Here is an 18,718-nt window from a genome sequence, read left to right as displayed (position 1 = left end):
TTAATTCTCCTGCTTCAGTTCACAATTTTTCGGGAACCAATCACAAACCGGCTAATCTACCTGGCGCCCTATTGGCGACCAAGGAGCTTCTTGTTTACATTCAACATAGTGGCCACCAAATGCCACCGAAGCGCAGGAACCCATTGATGCCGCTTGTGTGGTCTGATTGGTTGAAGGACTATCCAACTGCGTACAGTCATTTGAACTGTGTCCGTTGGTCACGCCTCTTGCGCAGAGAAAACACAGAGCAGACTCCCCAGAACCAACGCTCAATCTCAAATCTATTGAGCTTGGCTTGGTCTGGTGATAGCCAGACTAACAAGTTCCCTGACTGTGACCAAAACCAACATGATAATTTAATTTGGGAAAATAGGGTTAATCAGCATTATCTCAGAAGGGACGAGATGCTGTTGTCCTTTGCAGTCCCACTTCTTAATCCAGTTAGAGCTCATTTTTAAAGAGCAGTTTGGTCTATTGCATTAAAGTTTTAATTCCCAGTGATGTGTATGCCTTCTGACTATGATCCAAACAGGAAATCAAATAATTTTCGCCGAGATTCTCCCTCCTCTGCTTCAGATATTAACAGAGGTCTCCTTCCAGCTTCATCCATCTGTGTGTCTCCTTCCCACTTTCTAAGAGAGCTGAGAAAACAGATTCACCAGGCGAGTCCTAACTTCAGCTGGCTTCTATTTCCTCCCAACCTGTGGGTTATGGCCCAAAGATAGTTGATGTTCTGCACATGGTTTTCTCTCCATCTCTGGCAGCCCCCCCCCCCCTCTGTCTGCTCATATTAAACTGATCAGGCCCGATCTGGGTATTTTATTGTTTCCTCTGAAGGGAAAGGGAATCAGGACATAGATGTGTGTGTGTGTTTGTGTGTGTGTGTCTATCAGTGTATTTGATTAGGAAGGACAAGCAAGCAGGGCTAACGTAGATGTAAATTAATTTCTCCCTACTTGAAGCAATTGGGCAAGGTGGATTATGGGATGCAAAAGGTTCTGATTCTCATTCCCGATGCATGTTGACTGGTATATTTCATTTCCATGCCACTATGAAAAAAAAGTGTTTTGTTGCAGAAATGCTGAACTCATCTTCTTGTAACAGCGTGAATCAGCAGTGACATTTAACATGGAGCAGGTGGTGGTTCATTAAGGCAAAAGGTACCTGGTGCACCATGTCCCACTGTGTAGGCAATCTGGTCAGCCAGTATACTGTTGGCCTTAGTGTGCTGTAGGTGAGTCTGACAAAGCCGTGGTCCAATTCTTTGGGGGGAGGGAGGACATGACTGTGCAAATATTTACACCAAAAGATAATGTGTGGTTCATTAACCTTTCCTGTATGTGTCATGGGACATGTTTCTGACTTTCCCCCTTCCAACTCCCGACCACAAACCAACGCAGCGGAGGGAGTCGGCACCCGTTTGCGTTAAGAATAGAACTCGGGGGGTTCCGAGAAGCTCTTCGCTAGAGCTTTGGTCATTGCCAGGACTTTTCTTTGCCTTTTGTTGTTTAATGTGGCTGCTGAAGCCTGTTTCTTATTTGAAGAGTGACACGTCACGTCTCTACACACGCAAGAATGATTGGAAGGGAGTTCGGAAAAGCGGGGATTATTCCAGCAGCCAGACAAGGACTCTTGTATTGTGTGTGCATGTCAACATCACAGACAAGCAGTTGGGCTTGAGAAGCACACCGCACATACTGCTTATGGTACTGCATTTATCAACAGCATATGTTTCCTCAATCCACTGGCTAAAGGCAGCTTTATCTCATATTCAATAACCCATGAGCAGCAAAAATTGGACAATTGGCTTAACTGGTGTCTTAGAAAGGAATAATCGCGTAGATTTTCATTCAAATAAATGTCTGTTAAGTCACTCTTGTTGAATGAGGTAACAGAATGATGAGTGAGCCTATGGCCCACTGATGAAAGCCCTTACATTTGAAATATAACAAAGTGGATGTCAATGGCGATATTCCCAGGGAGAATCCCAAGCGGCGCACAGTTAGTGACACTTTTTCCATCACTTAGCATTGATAGATATTCATCCCAAAGGAAATTTTTGGTTGGTCCGCCAAAAAGGGTTGGAGGAGCTAATGCAGCTGACTTGATCTTCAACTCACTTGTTGGTGACCAGAGACGGTTTAGAACCGACACACTCCAACTCATTTCCTGTATCTGTGTCCCGTGGGTCTCTCCACGGCCACGCCTCTTTAGGAGACTAGCAGCAGGTCCTGGGTGCGTTGATTCCAATGGGAGAAGTGAACGTCAACACGGATCACGATTGATTCTTTTGCCCCATGGTTGCCAATGTAAATATTGGACCAATTATTTTTTCAAACAACATGTTGCCCGAACATTCAGACACTAAAATGAAATTTTTCAGATGGACCCATCAAGACAAAATGTACTTTGTTTGACACTTGTTTTTGTTTTAGGAACAACATCAACTAACGTTCATGAACACCATAACAAATATAATTTTCATAATGCAGTATGCAGATATCTAATCTAAATGCAGATATCTAATGTTGGCAAAAGAGAATATTAATAAATTATACAAATTTAACTTTTCATCCATCCACATGACTACACATTCAAACGAGGACATGCCCATTTAGGAGACAGTACCTTTTCATACCATTAGTGCAGCCAATAATTTTTTCTTTAATAAGGGGTGGTGTGGCAACACTGTATGGATCTTTGGGGGTTTACATCAGGCACCAACCATGTGTGACGTCACCTATTGGTTTGTGGAGATCTGCTGTGAGTCGTTGAGTTCGGCGTTACGGGCGCAGCCATCCTGGTTGCGGATGTGGCGATTTCAGACGAGAGGGCGGAGCTGCTTACACTCTACGTTACACACTTTCACTGGCAATCACATCATAAAACACACCCTGCTGATTTTAAAATCAACAAGACCGTAATTCAAAAAATGATCATTCTGTGTTTCAGAAGACTTAAAACTAACGATTGAGACCATAAACTAAATATAAAAATGATTTACTGATGTCATAAGTCAAGTGAGAAGTGAGTCACTTTCTCATAGACTTCAACAGAGACCGACCTCCTTCTGCAACAACACTTGTCACCCCCTGCTGGATTTCAGATACAAAGTAGGTTTAAGCCACTTCCCCATTTGCAACACTTCGCTGAACCGGATGTTTTGTCCATTATTATTTACAGTTTGCAGAACCTGCAGAACCGGGTACCGCCATAGGGGCCACCAAGGAGAACAAAAAATGTAGGTCTTAGGAATTAAACAATTTGACTCCAATATAATTGGCTAATGCAGACAACTCCTGTTAAAATGAATACATAAAACAGTAATATACCTGACCTTTGTATGCACTGAGGCTAAAGTGACATACATATGCACTGTGTCTGGGAGTGTGACAAAATTCTAACATTCTGGAAGGAGGTGATCAATACAACTATGTCAATCGTGTCTGTGAACATTCCACTTGACCCTAAGATGAATTTGCTCCAAAAATCTGAATTTGAAAAGCCAAGAATATGTATTGATTTTGCTATAGTACAGGCCAAAAAGATTTTAGCTCTCCTTTGTTAGAAGAAGAATGAAACCATTTGATTAAACCTTCTGGAAATCTAAAAGGTCAGTTTGTTTGGTTCACTGAAGACTACGTGAAGGATTGCTTTGCTCACGTCGGCCAATGTTCTCTCTGACATACTGCCCAGTGCTAATGACACTGACACATTTCAAAAAACTTAGATTTAGAAGTTAGATAATTTATGTTGTTTTAAGAGTAAGTTTCTTCTTTTAAGTTCTTTAGACACCCCTTTTTTGCAGTAAAAGAAGGTGTTTCTGAGTTTTAACATCACAATGGCAATGTATCAGGTCTACAGCATCCCTCTACTCACATCACTGAGGCCTAGCAAGAGTGAGAGCTGCAACAGGCCACATCTGACAATATGTTGCAATTTCAGATTGGAGGCAGGGCGAGGCCGAGAGATGATAATAATCTGCTTACATGTCTGAAACAACACAGTCTCTATTAAAATAGTATTCTCTTTTGAGCTGAGGGGAACATACAGAATAGTGAAACTAGGCATCAGTATTCCACCACAATAAGGGCCAACCACATTTGCATTAAACAAAAACAAGAGGGTCACATGACCTGAATGGAAAATAAAGGTGGTTTTCACTCGCATATGTGTCCCAGAGTGTGTGCTTCATCCTTCCGCTGTTTCAAACAAGTCGGGCTATTTAAAGGGTTGGGTTTGTCTTTTTATAGAAGAGCAGACACCAATGTGTGAAAGAAATGTTCTCTCTAAACAACGTCAGTGACCACAACTGTGCTTGAAGTGGGACAGCGGGCCGGAAGAGTCTTTTCATACAAGCGAGCAAAAAAAGTGTTGACAACAGTGTGTGGGTGTGTGTGTGTGTGTGTGTGTATGTGTGTATACATGTTTATATGTGTCTATATGTGTGTGTATGTGTGTATGTGTGTGTGTGTATGTGTGTGTATGTGTGTATATGTGTCCTCAACCCCAGCCCACCCCGAGTACCTAGCCACAGTATTGGTTGTTTCTCTCAGTGTTGACACACACACACACACACACACACACACACACACACTAAAACCCTCAAAAGCAAACAGCTTCACTAGGATTTCCGCATTCTTTGTTATTGAAACCATGAATGTATTCCAGTCATCATTGGCACAGAGGGGCTGTTTACTCTGATTATACAGTTGTCTTTGTGAAAGCTTTTCAATCAGTAAGCCTTATACAAGCATCACGAAAAAGAAAGTACATTTTTTCTACTGCATTGATATTTCTTGATCTACATTCATAATTACAGTTATGGTAGTCAAACTCTGTAATGATACATTACAGCCTATATAGCAAATGTCAATCAGTGTGTTTGTATGCAGTTTAAAAACCCGATAATATACGGGTTAAGGCAATACCCCGGTTTCTCAAACTCCAGCTAAACTACTCCAGACTTCTCATACTTCATCATAAGCCATAAAGAATGTACGAAATGTAAAGCTTTGAAAAGTTGTCCATGTTCTCCCCGAAAAAGCATAATTCCGATGAGTAGTACGTTTGCAGAGCGCCACCTAATGTCCTGCAGGTATAGATACTGCCGTCATTCTCCCCTGCTCTTCCCTGCTCATGTATACGAGGAGAAGTACTATACCCGGGTTACTCACTTAAGCCGGGGTAACCCCGATACTGAATGGCATTTCAAGTTGCAACTCTCCCTGCAATCCACTAGCTTTGATGTTACTTCAGAGAAATCCTGTATGTCTTGGTGTTGCCTGCAGAGCTTTACATCTGCCCTCAGAGCAAATATGTCTTATTTTATTCTTTTGAAAGATTAATTTCTGGGCCTTTTCCGGCACTGTATTATGCAGGACAACTGAAGATGTGAAAGGGGAGAGAGAGGGGGGACATGCAGCAAAGGGTTGCATGTTCCCCAAACCCAAGGCCGCCGGGGCATGGACTGAGCCCCTGTGCATGGGGCGCACGCTCTACCACGTGAGCTATCCAGGACCCCCCCCCCAAAGTTGTATAATTGCACTCAATATAACGTTTTAGATTACTAAACACTTTTTAAACATGTTGTATATGTTAATGCGTGTCTTTAAAAGCATGCTAAATCTCAAAAATAGAACTCAAGAGCTTGTGATTCATGGTCTCCTTGGCTGTTAACTGAGTTCAGTATGCTCCTTTGTGAAGACATTGGGCTGCTTGTGTGGTCCACACTGTACTTGATGTTTACTTGGCAACAAAAGAGATAATGGAGCAAGTCGTGTTTTAATTAGAGCTGTGTTTATGCTCAGGGAAATGAGATGCAAAATGGAGGTTGATAAGCCTCTACATCTCTCTTTCTGTCTCTGTCTCTGTCTCTGTGGAAGACCAGTATAAGAAATGGATCCGCTCTATCCAGCGTGGACACGGTTTGTCAGCCTTTCACTGGTCCAGTTACCCACAATGAACTCACCCATCATATAATTAGGCATCTCCAAATAGGGCCTCGCTTCACTTTCTCTCAAAGCCTCGTCCAAAATCCCAATCACTTATCTGCTGTGGCCATAAAAACATCTGCTGATAATCTAAATGTCACAACTTATTAACAGCTACAGACTTCTAACACAATGCACGCCTCCCAGCAGCGTTACACCCATTACACACCGATCAATAAATACAATAAACCATTGTTTTACATCTCTGGATTATCACAGGGTATCACAAGGGGGGACCGTTGAGCGGGGCTGGTTGCTGGTTGGAATCCCAAAATCATCTGGGACTATGAGCGTGCCGAATCTTTGGGAAACAAGCCTTCAACCACTATTGATCAGGTGCTAGACAAGTAATTTTTTGGCTTAAGAAAGGCACTGGACAACTATAAATGGTTGCTGGTTTTGGGATTCCAACCAGCGACGAGACCCGCTCTTCTTTTGCACTACTTCTATTTTATTTCCTGTTATATTCCTTCTAGTTCACACTGGAAAAGGGTGGCTTCAATCTCCTTGCACAGGTATTGCACATGTGTACAATGACAATAAAGACATTCTATCTCTTCTCTCATTGTTTCGCTGAAAGAAAAGCAAGCATGCTTAGTCAACGTTCTCTAAATACATAACAATAAAATAAACAGTATTCCAGGTGAAAGTGATACCAATGCTGATATTTCACCTGTGAAAAGTCAAAAGCTCAAAATCTAATTTGGAGGCTGAACTCTTCTCTAAACTCTCGGCAATACATTCTTCAAATTCCAAAGTGAAAGCCATCTATAAACACTGAGGCCGGGGACACATGATGAGCACAGGGAGACGTTTTCCTGGACTTTTCAGGTTGCTACACGAATGGCTGCCTGGTAGATGCATTGTGTGTGTGTGTGTGTGTGTGTGTGTGTGTGTGTGTGTCGGTGAAGCAGGGCAGCATTTTGTGAGGTGGGGTGTGAAAGTCAGGTCGCCGGGGGGATTGACTTCTTTTCATCAACAGCGCTCGGAGGCTCTGTCACTCAGCAGGTACACCTCACTGCTGGGGAATGTCGTCTCACTACAGAATAAACACACCTCACATCGTGTGCTCTCCCTCGCAGGCTACTTCATAACGCCAAAAAGAACGGCCATACACTGGCAAATTTCACACGGCCCGCTGACAGCTGTGGTTAACTACAGTGGACGGATGTCAAAACATGGAGAAATACTCCACGTGATGGAGGTGAAGCAAAAAAGCATACATGTCTTTCAGTGTGGTGATAAAAAAGAAAAATAGGGGAGACAAGGGTGGGACATAATTATGAAGATTACCGTTTAGAGGCAGGAAGGTGAAGCGCTGGCACTGGCTCCTCTTCCTCTTGCCGTTGCAGACGTAGAAGTTAACCTGCACGGGGCTGGATATTCTCTGGTTCCTGTACGGCGGGATCTCCACAACAAGAGTACTCTTAAAAACAAAAAAGACACAAGACGATGTTACACCTTTATGGGACGAGAAAGTTGCTGATGTCTTTACATGTATTTACTCATGTGATATTCTGGCACACTTATAGTGTGTCTTACAGTTTATAGTATGACTTCCTGGAGCATATTAATCAACAGCTAGGTTTATTTTTCAGCTGGCCTGCCTCGAGGGTACTCAATCCAAGAGGGTGAACTGGCAACTGGTATAAATGAGCTTGTCTGGACTGTGCAACCTCATGGGCTCAACTACAGAGTTGAGCCCATGAGGTTGGTCCAGTGCCAGTGTTTGTCTCTGAGGAAAACCCCAGGGCTTTAGCTCTGTCCCTGCACAGCACCAGAGGAGAGGAGAGAGGTTAGTCCCCCTCCCCCTCCCCCCGTAGGCCAGAGCCCGGCATGTCTGGACGGATGTGAACTTTCGACTGCTTTCTTTCTGATGAGGGGCCGCGGAGCAAATTTGTCTGAGTGTATATGTCTAATTCCTGGGATGTCTGTCACTCTTGTGGGGGTCTAAACAGGCCAGAATGACAGGAAGCAGGTTTTTGTTGGTTATCGCTGTGGATGGAGGGAGCCATGGGGTGTGGGGTTGGAGGTGAGGGGCCTGCGTACTCCACCCTGGTCTGCCCTCCAGATGACGACAAAGAAAACATGCAGGTGGCTGATTGAGTGTGTAAAGTGTGTGTTTGTGTGTGCGTGTGTGCGCACATGGCTTTTCCCTCTCCATCCACACCAATGAAAGTTAGCACGCTCTGGATGGCAATAAAAACACAGTCGGGCAGACAGTCTGGAGCACTTTAAGGTAGTCTGGTGGCAACGGACATGAGAGGAAGGCCAGGGCTCTCTTGCTGTCTCTCTCTTCTTGTTTGTTAGATGTACAAATAAACACGCTGTAATATTTGTCTTTCAACGACTTCGCCTCCCCGCTCCGCCGCCCCCGGCCGAGCCTTGCAGGCCAAGTAATTTTCAAGCATCTGGGACTCCAGCCATAGCACACGAGCCAGCCCTACAGGCCAATTAGACATCAGAGTTCATATTGACTATTCTGATGCAACCAAGTCATTTACCTGAGTGAAATAGCAGCAACCACCAGGAGAAAAACACCCTGAAGTTACAGCATTTAGATGCGTGTTGTTTATTTTAGACCTAGCGCAAGTGTAAATTGCCTCGGTTAGTTTACACAAAAAAAAAATAGGGATGGGGAAGGGGGGGTGGGGGTAGGATGAGACGCCGCTGATGAAAGGCTTCAGCAATGCAAAACAGACTGCCATCACGCACAAGCAAGCGCTTTTCCATAGATCCTGCACTCGGCTCTTTGCACTGAAAGCAGACCTAACTCCTAATTAACTCCAGAGCACAAGCAGCCTACTGTGACACAAAGAACAACATTTGCTCCGTTCCATCTCTTGACGATCCCATTTATGTTAACACAATCTGGATGTGTGGCTGAGCGACAGTGAAATGACTGTTTTTTTTACTCAGCGTGGCTCTGATGAAAAGCAGCAGGTAAAAGCAGGGGTGTAATCCACTTCTTGGCTACATATGAGGTGTTTAGGTCCAAATTTATGCTTTGCTGTGAACTATGGTAGGAAGGTTGTGGCGCGAGTGTGTGTGTTTGTGCTTCTATTTTGTAATATGTGTGTGTGTGTTGTGTGTTTTTGTGCACGTTAGAGGCAAATACAAATCTGAGAGCCTGTGTTTACTCCGTACAGAGATTTGGTGAAAATTCCATTCAGGATTGCATGAGCTAATCAGTATCGTCTACGTTGCAACTTGTAATGCCTGAGCAAAGGTTACATCATTACAGGGGACAGATGATGAGGAGACAGAGAAGAAAGGAGAAAGTGTCAAGGGAGAGTGGGACTAGTGGCAGAGGGAGCATTTTCAACGAGTCACATCCGGGAGGTGCACTTACATTTTTGACGGAGTCCTTGTCCACTTTGGCTTCTGTCTCCCACAGATGATGCCCATCTAATGGCAAAAGAATAAAACACAATATTTAGGGCGTCTTATTACACAAACACAATGGACCTTAAATGGAAGGTCTGGGAGATGTCACTCAAATTTGTGAAGAATAACAGATGTGTGCTTGGCTGAGGGTTAGGGTATTAGTAGTCCATACCAGACAGCTAGCTAGACCAACTGTCCACTCTGAGTTTTGTTGCACGACAAAAACAACTTTTGAACGTACACACGTTCCACCAAAACAAGTTCCGTCCCAAGGCTATTTTGCAGCGGCACCGAGGCTCTGTCCGGCACCCTGGTCTGGCAATGCGAGACTAGGGTATTTATTAAGGGTTTTAGCATGTTGTTCAGTGTAGTGCTGAAACTATTTGTCAGTTAAACAATTAATAAATAAGTTAATAACTGTTCAAAAATATCACAGATAGCTAGATAGCTAGATAGCCGAAGGAGGATTTTAGGCATCCAGTAGCAAGACTACAATTTTTCACTATTTCAGGACTTTTTTTAAATAAAAATATCATAGACAGCTAGCCAGATAGCTAGCTAGATACAGTAGATAGCTAGCTAGCTAGCTAGCTAGCTAGCTAGATAGATAGATAGATAGATAGATAGATAGATAGATAGATAAATAGATAGATACTTTATTCATGCCGAAGGAGGATTTTAGGCATCCAGTAGCAAGACAACCATAACACAACAAACACATATCCACACATATTTCACACATATATAAGAATAAAAATAAAACATCACTCACAGAAATGCAATGACCATGATAAGGTGGGATACTATGATAGACTGTGTGTAATGATGATAGTGCATAAGTGAAAAAGTGAAAAGGTGAACAGTGCAGGGATTGAACAGTGCAGAAGTTATGACCACAGTCCAGAATATGTATGAAGGCTAATATAGCCAAAAAGAAAGTTGTACAGCAGACAAGTGATATGACGGTAGGGGCTGAGAGAGACTGCCGAGAGCTGTTCACATCCTGAAAATAAGCATGAACTGTAGCCCTAGGTCAGAGACAATAACAAGTTTGTCCCTGTTTAATCTCCTATCTTCGACTGGGACGGCCCACTCTCTTATTCTGTGTCTATCTCTGTTAAATTCTTCACTATTTTTGTCCCTCAGTTAATCCTGGATTAGATGCTTTTCCCTCCTTTAATTCTATTCTTAACTCGGCTCTGAGAAAACACATAGCAGCTTTTGTCCGTTCTCTCATTCTTCTCATCTCCACCGTGTTGTGGTAGGGAGGCTTCCCTTGCTGCCATGCAATAAAAGTCCTGTGAGCTACTGCAGCTGTCGGCAGCCTGCAGAAGCTCAGCTCACATTCTTTGGGTTTTCTCTGTGATTTCTTGCCACACCTTAGCGAACAGACTCTCTGGGCTCTGCTAGGGCAATCAGCACCAACCACAGTGCCATTTGTTAGGTTTTTTTTTCTCCTTTTTTTTTCTCAGAGCCGATGACTCATTAGGGCTGTCAGAAATAGAAGTGACACAGAGCCGTCTTTGTGTCAGTGGCACACCAAGTGTTGCAACAGTGTGGGCACTGTGGCACTGCTTCTGTGCTGCTGCTGTGCCTCTTTATGCCGCTGAAACGCTGCGCTTTTTGCTTCTGGGACAGGACGCCATCAGATAACATAATCAGAGTCGGTTTCCAAATAACTGATAGCAGAAGTCCAGCAGCTCTGGAAGATATAAAAGTGCATTATGTTTTTCACATCATGCAGCCAGTGAAAGAATAAAGGATCCCAGTCATGTTTGGCTTATTATTGGTGAGCTGTAGTAGTGGGGGCGGGTGGTCAGCTATATTATTCAGAGAGTAGAACATCAGTAGATATCTCTTTCCAAAATGGCCTTATTAAAAATCAAGGAAGGAGAAAAACAGACGGTGAACAGATCAGATAAGGATTTTCTATTTGAACTGGGGGAAATAAGAGTTGCATATGGAGAAATGTGCATCGCTGTAATGGTGATGATGCGGATGACCCGGAGGGGTGACAGAGCCAGGGTCCTGTGGGCCTACCATGGGGCATGGCCATGATACTGTGCATGTGGCAGGTGATTGAGATGGGACAAAGAAGAAAACACACGTAATGCTTTGAAGTGGCTCAGAGAATAGAAGGGCAATGAGAATGAGCACAGACAGGGAGAAGGTCAGAGACAAACAGAGATGAGCGTTCCTCATGTTACGTCTAGGGGAACCAAGAGGGACTCTCACCCGCCTCCGCTCTGGGAGACACTCCAAGAAGGGAAACCTTAGACTACGACGTCAAGCCCAACCTCCACTAGTAAACATGTTTTTCTTTGCCTTTCTCACTCTCTCTCTCTCTACCTTCTTGTGATCTTATCACCTTGTACACCTCTCTGCCACTTTACTCCCTCACACAATTCAATGATTACTCCATCAGACCAAAGTGAGACTGAATGTGACACGGGGCCCACATGTGGCATACCTTTGCAAGTCAGACAGCGGCGTACGACTGATAACCGCAGAACTTTCCATTCACTCCTTCTTCCCTGCAACATCTGCAAAATGCTTCTGTTCCCGACAACACCTCCTCCTTCACGCAGCCTCCACCCACGCATATTGCACACACACACACACACACGCAGATGCAGGCACACGCACACACGCAGCCACAGTATCCTCTACCTTTGTTCAGACCTTCGACTTGAATGATAAGAGGGGGGAAGCAATAACAATAGGTGGTAAATGGAGCTGTGTCTGGGGAAGTCTTACTATAATCCAGTGCTGTTTCAACAGAGAAATGAATGGAAGCGCACACACACACACACACACACACACACACACACACACACACACACACACACACACACACATAGAAATACATTTTACCTTTGTGCTCAGAGGTAAAATAACCATCTGACTATTGCTCTACTAACATGACTCACTTGTGAAAATGATATCCACAAAGACTAACACCAACACACACAACCAGGACAACACGCTCATTCATCAGGCAATTAGACCGCATGGGTGAGGCTTCTTGGGGCTTCTTCAATTCGTGACCACACAATCTGCTGTTTACTGCACGTGGTGAGAACACAGCAACAGTGTTGCTGTTATAATCTCACACACACAAATCCTCATCTATCACATTTTTATGGACCGAATTTTGATGAAGATGTAAAGACTGTGTGTCATCTATCTGGCAAATCCAAAAGGCAAACAACCACTTCTGATGCCAACAATACTTTTTTTGGCAAACCATAATTCTTGGGTTTTCACAAAGCCACAGATAGCTGAGTGATGGCATATCCGTCCTCATAATGAACTTGCAGTTTTTGGCTTTCCAGAGGTGATTTGTCCTGCTTAAAAAAAGCAAAGAAAATGTTGTACACAAGAACTTCCACTGACCAAAGAGAATATTTATGAGAATGGAAAATATGATTCACATGCTTAGTTGCGCAGATTGTCTTGTGAAACAACCCAGGCAAATGTTGCGGCTATGTCTCTTTTCCAGACATGATTTTTAGGAGTATTTTTCTCTCTCTTTCCTGTTTACACACGTCAAGTTTATTTTCCGTTTTAGTACCATTCTGCTGCTGTGAGTGCTTCTGTGATTTTTTTTCACATATTATCACAGCAATTACCTTGTTGTCCAATGAGGAGCAAAGTCAAAAGGCCAAAACCGGGTTCCCCCATGACTGATGGCAGGGGTACGGCTGCTTCCCCCTCTGAAGCACCTGACCTCTGCCAATCTGAGGAGTGGTGAAATTGGAGAAATGGGAGTCTGCTTCAGACTGAGAGGCTTCTGTATAAATTATGACCTGACCAGTCAAAATATGATGGGTTTATAGTCAGGAAGTGAGTTATTCTGGGTGTAAAACAGGGAGAGCGGGAGCTGACTTGACCTGCGGGTGCAGGCTGAGGAGGACGGCGGCCAGTAGAAACGGTTTTTATCCTTTTATCAAGACTCCAGCTGTAGCAGGCATTGAGACTGAAACTGATCTAAAGACTGAGAGGGTTGGCTGGAAGATCATCCAGATTTTAACATTTGTGTAGTATTTGTGTTCACATGGAAGACGTTAAGGTTGGTTCACCGCGGTACCCTGACTTCCAAAGGCTTAAACTGAGTGTATGGTGTGGAGGACTGCAGCTAGATGGAGTTTTGGTATTTGTATAGGGACTCTTAAACGGTTTGCAGACAAATTGGACACAAAGTCAACATGCATTGTGCAACGTTTCATCAAGATATGTCCCTATTTATATTCCATGGAAAGGATATTTCTTAAGATCTACCCCAGAAAGGGAAATGGAAACAAGTGTCTCTCTCTGATTCAAACCACTTATTTGGCTATGACATGTTCTGACAGGTGTGGAAAAAAAGGGTGGAGGCCACAGGACAATCTAGACATCTCTCTGTTATGATTCCGGTATTATCCGACCGATCCCTTTGATGTATAGACGTGCCCGAAGCAGAGGCATTCCAATATGGTGCACTGGCCTGTTGCTGATGAAATTTTACATGATAATAGAAAACCACTTTAATGAGCCAGAGGCTTTAAGAGTAGGGAGCATGCTTTTAGTTCTATTTCCCATAAGCTTCGCCTTCCAAGAGAAAATTTAAGGTTTACCTTTGCGTCCTCATACTAAAAATTTGTCTAATACAGGCTCAGCTAGCTAAATGAATCTCACTAAAGGGGTCAGTGACGTCTCCACCCTTCAATACTCATCATTTATAATATTTCCCTTACGTACAGCTTTGGACGTGCAGTAGTTAATGCGTGCTTTATGGGGAAGGTAAAGGAGCATGAGAGGTTATAACCCCAACAGCTCTGTATGGAGGGCTCCTCCTAGAACTAGGATTATTATATATAATCATTGATTTTGGTGCAGGATACCATCCTAATTAAAGAGGATGCTGCAACTCACACGCCTCTAATCTCTAGCCTGAAGCAGGGGTGGAATCTGACTTTAGACTGCCATAGTGGCAAAATATGAGCCAAGATTATGCAGGTGATCCTAGCCTAAAGCCAAAGGGCAGTCTAGACACAGCGCTAGAAGTACAACACATCGACCGATTTGTCTGGTGTTTAGACTTGCCCTAGGTAGAAGTGTTTAACGAAGTCTAAACAGTCTACGGATGAACTCTAACGGCGCAGATCCCAGTCTGTACGGCCTGCCTTCCTCGAATTATGAAGGTATGAGAATCTGAATAGTTCAGCCTGTTGCTGAGGAGTTTCCACGTGAAAAGAGAAACAGCCTTGGGGTATTGTTGTGGACGTCGCTGTCCTAATGTTCCAGATTACACTGTAGCTCTGAATTCTCTTAGTCTTGGCTGCGAGCTGGACCAGCCTGAAGCAGAGGTGGAGCAGACCAGACCTCTCCCTGCTGCAGCCCAGGCGTGTGTGGTGCTGCCGAGCTCCAGGCAACGCTCCAATCCGACCAGATGTAAAAACTATCCAGCTCACCAGGGAATTCCCTCACCTCCCCCCCCCGATCTGAGTCAGAGTGTAGGCTTTCCCCAGCTCTCTCTCTCTCTCTCTCTCTCTCTCTCTCTCTCTCTCTCTGTTTGTCTGTCTGTCTCTCTATTTTCCCTGCCTCTAGCACTCATTCCATCCATGGAAAGGAGGGCAAGCCAGAATGCACACTGCAATAGGTGCGCCAGGTATGTTCTCCGACACCTACGCCAAAAAAGAGCGGTTTGGGCAAACCGAAACACAACCTCAACACATAAAAACCAAGCACAACTATGCAAAAGAAGATGGAAAGTTTTTTTTATATTATATATAAATACCCACATTGCGGCTATGTGAAGGGCACAACTCTCCACGGCAGAGAAAAAAAAGATAAGGTCTATTGAAATTACATATCAACAGTAATTACCATTGAAAATAATGTTTACCTTGCAACAGAAACAAAAATGGGGACTTACGGTTCTTGAGCCTATCATTATCTAGCTACAATTTGCTATGTGTGGTCTGCAATGAAGTAAAAAACAGGAAAAGCAGTTATAATAATTAATGCGTTGGAGGAATAAAAAAGTGATTGTTCATACAAGTCCCATGAATACATTTAAGCTTCTGTTGAGACCCTAAAAACTGACTCTTCACGTGATGTTTATTCACTAAACAAGAGTCAACATGAGGACAGGATATGTTCACTCCTCCGATGTCTCACTACAAGAGGTCACGAGCGGGATATCTAAGGAAGCCCCCTCTTCCTCTCCTCTTCCTCCTCCCCTCTTTCTCTTTCCCCTTCCTACTCTCTGAGGCTCTCGTCTTCTCCGTCTCACCCGTCCACAGGGAATCCATCGCGGATGACTCACTGAAAACACTTCCTACTGAACAGCGCAAACAGGCCCGCGGGCTAACAGCGACAGCGCGCGCACACAACAACAACAGCAGCAGCAGCGGCAAACCACATGCACGCTGGGAACGCACACAGTTTGCATCAGTTATCCTGTGGGTGACGAAGTGGAGCCGTGGGGATGGACGTGGAGTTTGAAAAGTAGAGGTAATTATTTTTTTCTAGGTGCATTAAGGTCTCCTGCAGTGGCAGCAAGCTATGAGCTCTGTTCATTTCATCTCCGGGGGGGGGGCAGACAGACAATCAAAACAACATAGAGAGAAGGAGAGGAGGATTAAAGTGGCAGCAGAAGACAGACAAAGGAAAACTACTTTTCTGCTTTCTCATTAAGAGAATACACCAAATCTGGGCCTTCGAAGATCATTTGCACTGGTGCAACATGACAATTTTAAAGCACACACAACCAGAAATACTTACAGGATGTTAAGCAGATCTATGACGTAGCCAATTAACAGACAAATTCAACTCAAAATTGAAATCTAAGTTTACTATTCACCTTTTTATTCATTTATATCTAGAATCTGTCAGCACCTTTTTTCACCCTGATAGCTTTTCCATGCAGTTTAAAATAATAATAAATAATCTCACTATAAGGACAATGCCAGTGGCCCGGGACGGATCTGGTCGTGGTAACATGGAACACCAGTGGGACTAATGGATGTTTTTAGTGTCTCTGTTCCCTCAAATGTTGATATTATCCAGTATTTAACGAGTTTGGGGATAAACTGACATCTGCTCATGTTGTTTTCAGAGCAGGGAATTCAGAAAACAGGCATCTGGGTAAGTTTATGCTAAAAACAGCTACATCCTTGAGTGTGTGAAAGCAAATGGAAACAGTTAAAGAAATACATGCAGTTATGATTTATGGCTGTCTCATTTGGGCTAATAGGCTTTTGTTCTGTGTGTGATCTCCCTCTGACTCAACTTGGATGACTGTAACTGTGTGTAATTATTCACACAAGTTGGATTGGGACACTCAAAAAAAAAAAAACGTCTCCTGCTCCTTAGGATTTGCGGAATTTTCTGGAAGGTGTTTATTGGAGTCAATTTTGGAAAATGAGGAGCCGTCCTGACCTTTGATGGCAGCATCAGTAATGGCTGTCACCACTGCGGTGGAAGCAGTGATTGGTGTTGTATAAAAAGCATGGCTGTGCGTGCGCATGTGTCCCACTTTGTGTATAAGCACATGTCTGCGAAATGGTAATTATTGCGGTGTAATGCTCTGTATTTCATTGGTGCATTTAATCATGAACTTTTCCAGAGGAAAAAGAAACCAACGGGATAGGATAAATCTGTAATATAATTATCATTTTATTGGTTTCTTTTTTTTTTTTCTTCCTCATTCCGGTTTGGTCCTTCTAAACATTCAAAAATCAGGGACATTTAAAGTCTGAGACCTTTTTATTTCACCTTTATTTTTAGAGGTAAGTCATTAAGTTCTTCTTTACAATGGTGGCCTGAACCTTCATGAAACAGCGGAGTTCTCTGATTAAAATGCCAAAAGATGATATTTGGCTGTATATGTGGGACATAGCTACACACTACTACCCGCTCATAGACAGTTGCAATTAGTGAGTGACGTGTGTGTTCCTGTGTGTGTGTGTGTGTATGCATGTGGAGTGTGTTGGTCTGTCTGTAATGGGCTTTTTTGACGTAGGAGGCCCTGGAAGTGGTGGGTCATTAAAGTTTACATAAAAGCAGACTAAGTAGTAGATGGACGACCTCTCTTTCAATCTCTCTCTCTCTCTCTCTCTCTCTCTCTCTCTCCTTCTCAACACCACAGAGACGGAAAACAAACCGCTGAAATGTCGATGGCAGGCACGAGTGTGGGGATCCCGCTAGCGCAGAGCCTCACGGCGGCTAATGTCTTTAACGGGTATCGAGGATAGAGGTAAGAGGAATGGCGGATGAGGGAGGGAAAGGAAGGAATACGAGGAAACAGAGAAGCAGAGAGGAAGGGAGAGAGAGGGGGTTGAAAAAAGGGTAACACAGCCTCAGAAGGGTCATGAGTCTCAAATAGCAGGGAGTGGAAAGGTGAAGGTGTTGTGTATGTATGTATGTATGCATGGGCTTTCCTCTCCAGGGGATCCCCCCTCCATGACTAAGTAAAGCCAAGAGGAGGGAGACCCCATATTACCAAGTTTGCCAACCTCCCCTCCCCCCCATCTCTACCTATACCTCAACCCCTGAGGAGCTTAAGAATACTCTCACACTGGGGGAGGCAAAGTTTTCTTTTTTTAAGTTACTTTTAAGTCACAAAACTGGACATTTAGCCATGGTCGAAGCCTGACATTCGCCCCCCAATGTTGAGACTCAATTTTGTTGAAGCAGTGATGAAAAAGTATGAGTATTTTCTACAGAGCCTGGACTCAGTGGTTTCCACACCAAATGTAGCCTTCTCACCTGAATAAGCTGGTAAATAGTTGGCATGTAAACAATTAAAATGTAATTAAATAAAATCACAATATCCCATGACAGGGCTCCATGAATGTGAAGTATTTACTTTTTTTGTGGTAAATGTATTCACAGCCGTTTGGATCTGGATCTGATTAACTTCTAATATTCCGGGTTTGTTTTATTTGTTTTCTCTATTTCTCTATTTCCCCCCAATTAAAACCCTGTTAGTGACTTTGGTCTAGGAAAGGAAAAAAAGGTTTTGATGGTGTGAAAGGGAAGGGAAGTATTTTTGTGTGTAACTTGGGGTTTCTTAACCAAAACCACAAATTGGGAAATTCTTGATTAATCAATTGGCGTGTGCTATTAGAGATGCCTCCCTTATCCTTCCTTACTTGTTACTCATCATTATCGTGAGCGGCAGCATTGTGTTTTAACGGACTTCAGAGGTTTCGCTGTGCTTGGACTTCGCTTTGATTTAATGGGTGGAAGCAAATGATCACTCACTTGCAAACTTAATAGGTAGATGTTTTACCACTGCCCTCGCCCACACAGGGCCGAAACCAACGGCCGAAAAACCTGGACGAAATGAT

General features: G+C 43.6%; 1 protein-coding gene across 2 annotated transcripts in view; it reads right to left on the bottom strand.

Moving 5' to 3' along the window:
- The window catches only part of LOC116691523 (nuclear factor of activated T-cells, cytoplasmic 1), a 67,847-nt gene that overhangs the window by 26,808 nt on the left and 22,321 nt on the right, over window positions 1–18,718 (bottom strand). For both annotated transcript variants that reach the window (XM_032519218.1, XM_032519219.1), the window contains exons 7-8: window positions 9,346–9,401; window positions 7,287–7,419 (exon numbers count right to left, since the gene is read on the bottom strand). In XM_032519218.1, coding sequence (XP_032375109.1) covers window positions 7,287–7,419; window positions 9,346–9,401 — 189 coding nt within the window. The remainder of the gene's footprint in view (window positions 1–7,286; window positions 7,420–9,345; window positions 9,402–18,718) is intronic.

The sequence above is a fragment of the Etheostoma spectabile genome, chromosome 6 (genome assembly GCF_008692095.1).
Source record: "Etheostoma spectabile isolate EspeVRDwgs_2016 chromosome 6, UIUC_Espe_1.0, whole genome shotgun sequence".
NCBI lineage: Eukaryota > Metazoa > Chordata > Actinopteri > Perciformes > Percidae > Etheostoma > Etheostoma spectabile.
This window is presented reverse-complemented; position numbering and strand designations above follow the sequence as displayed.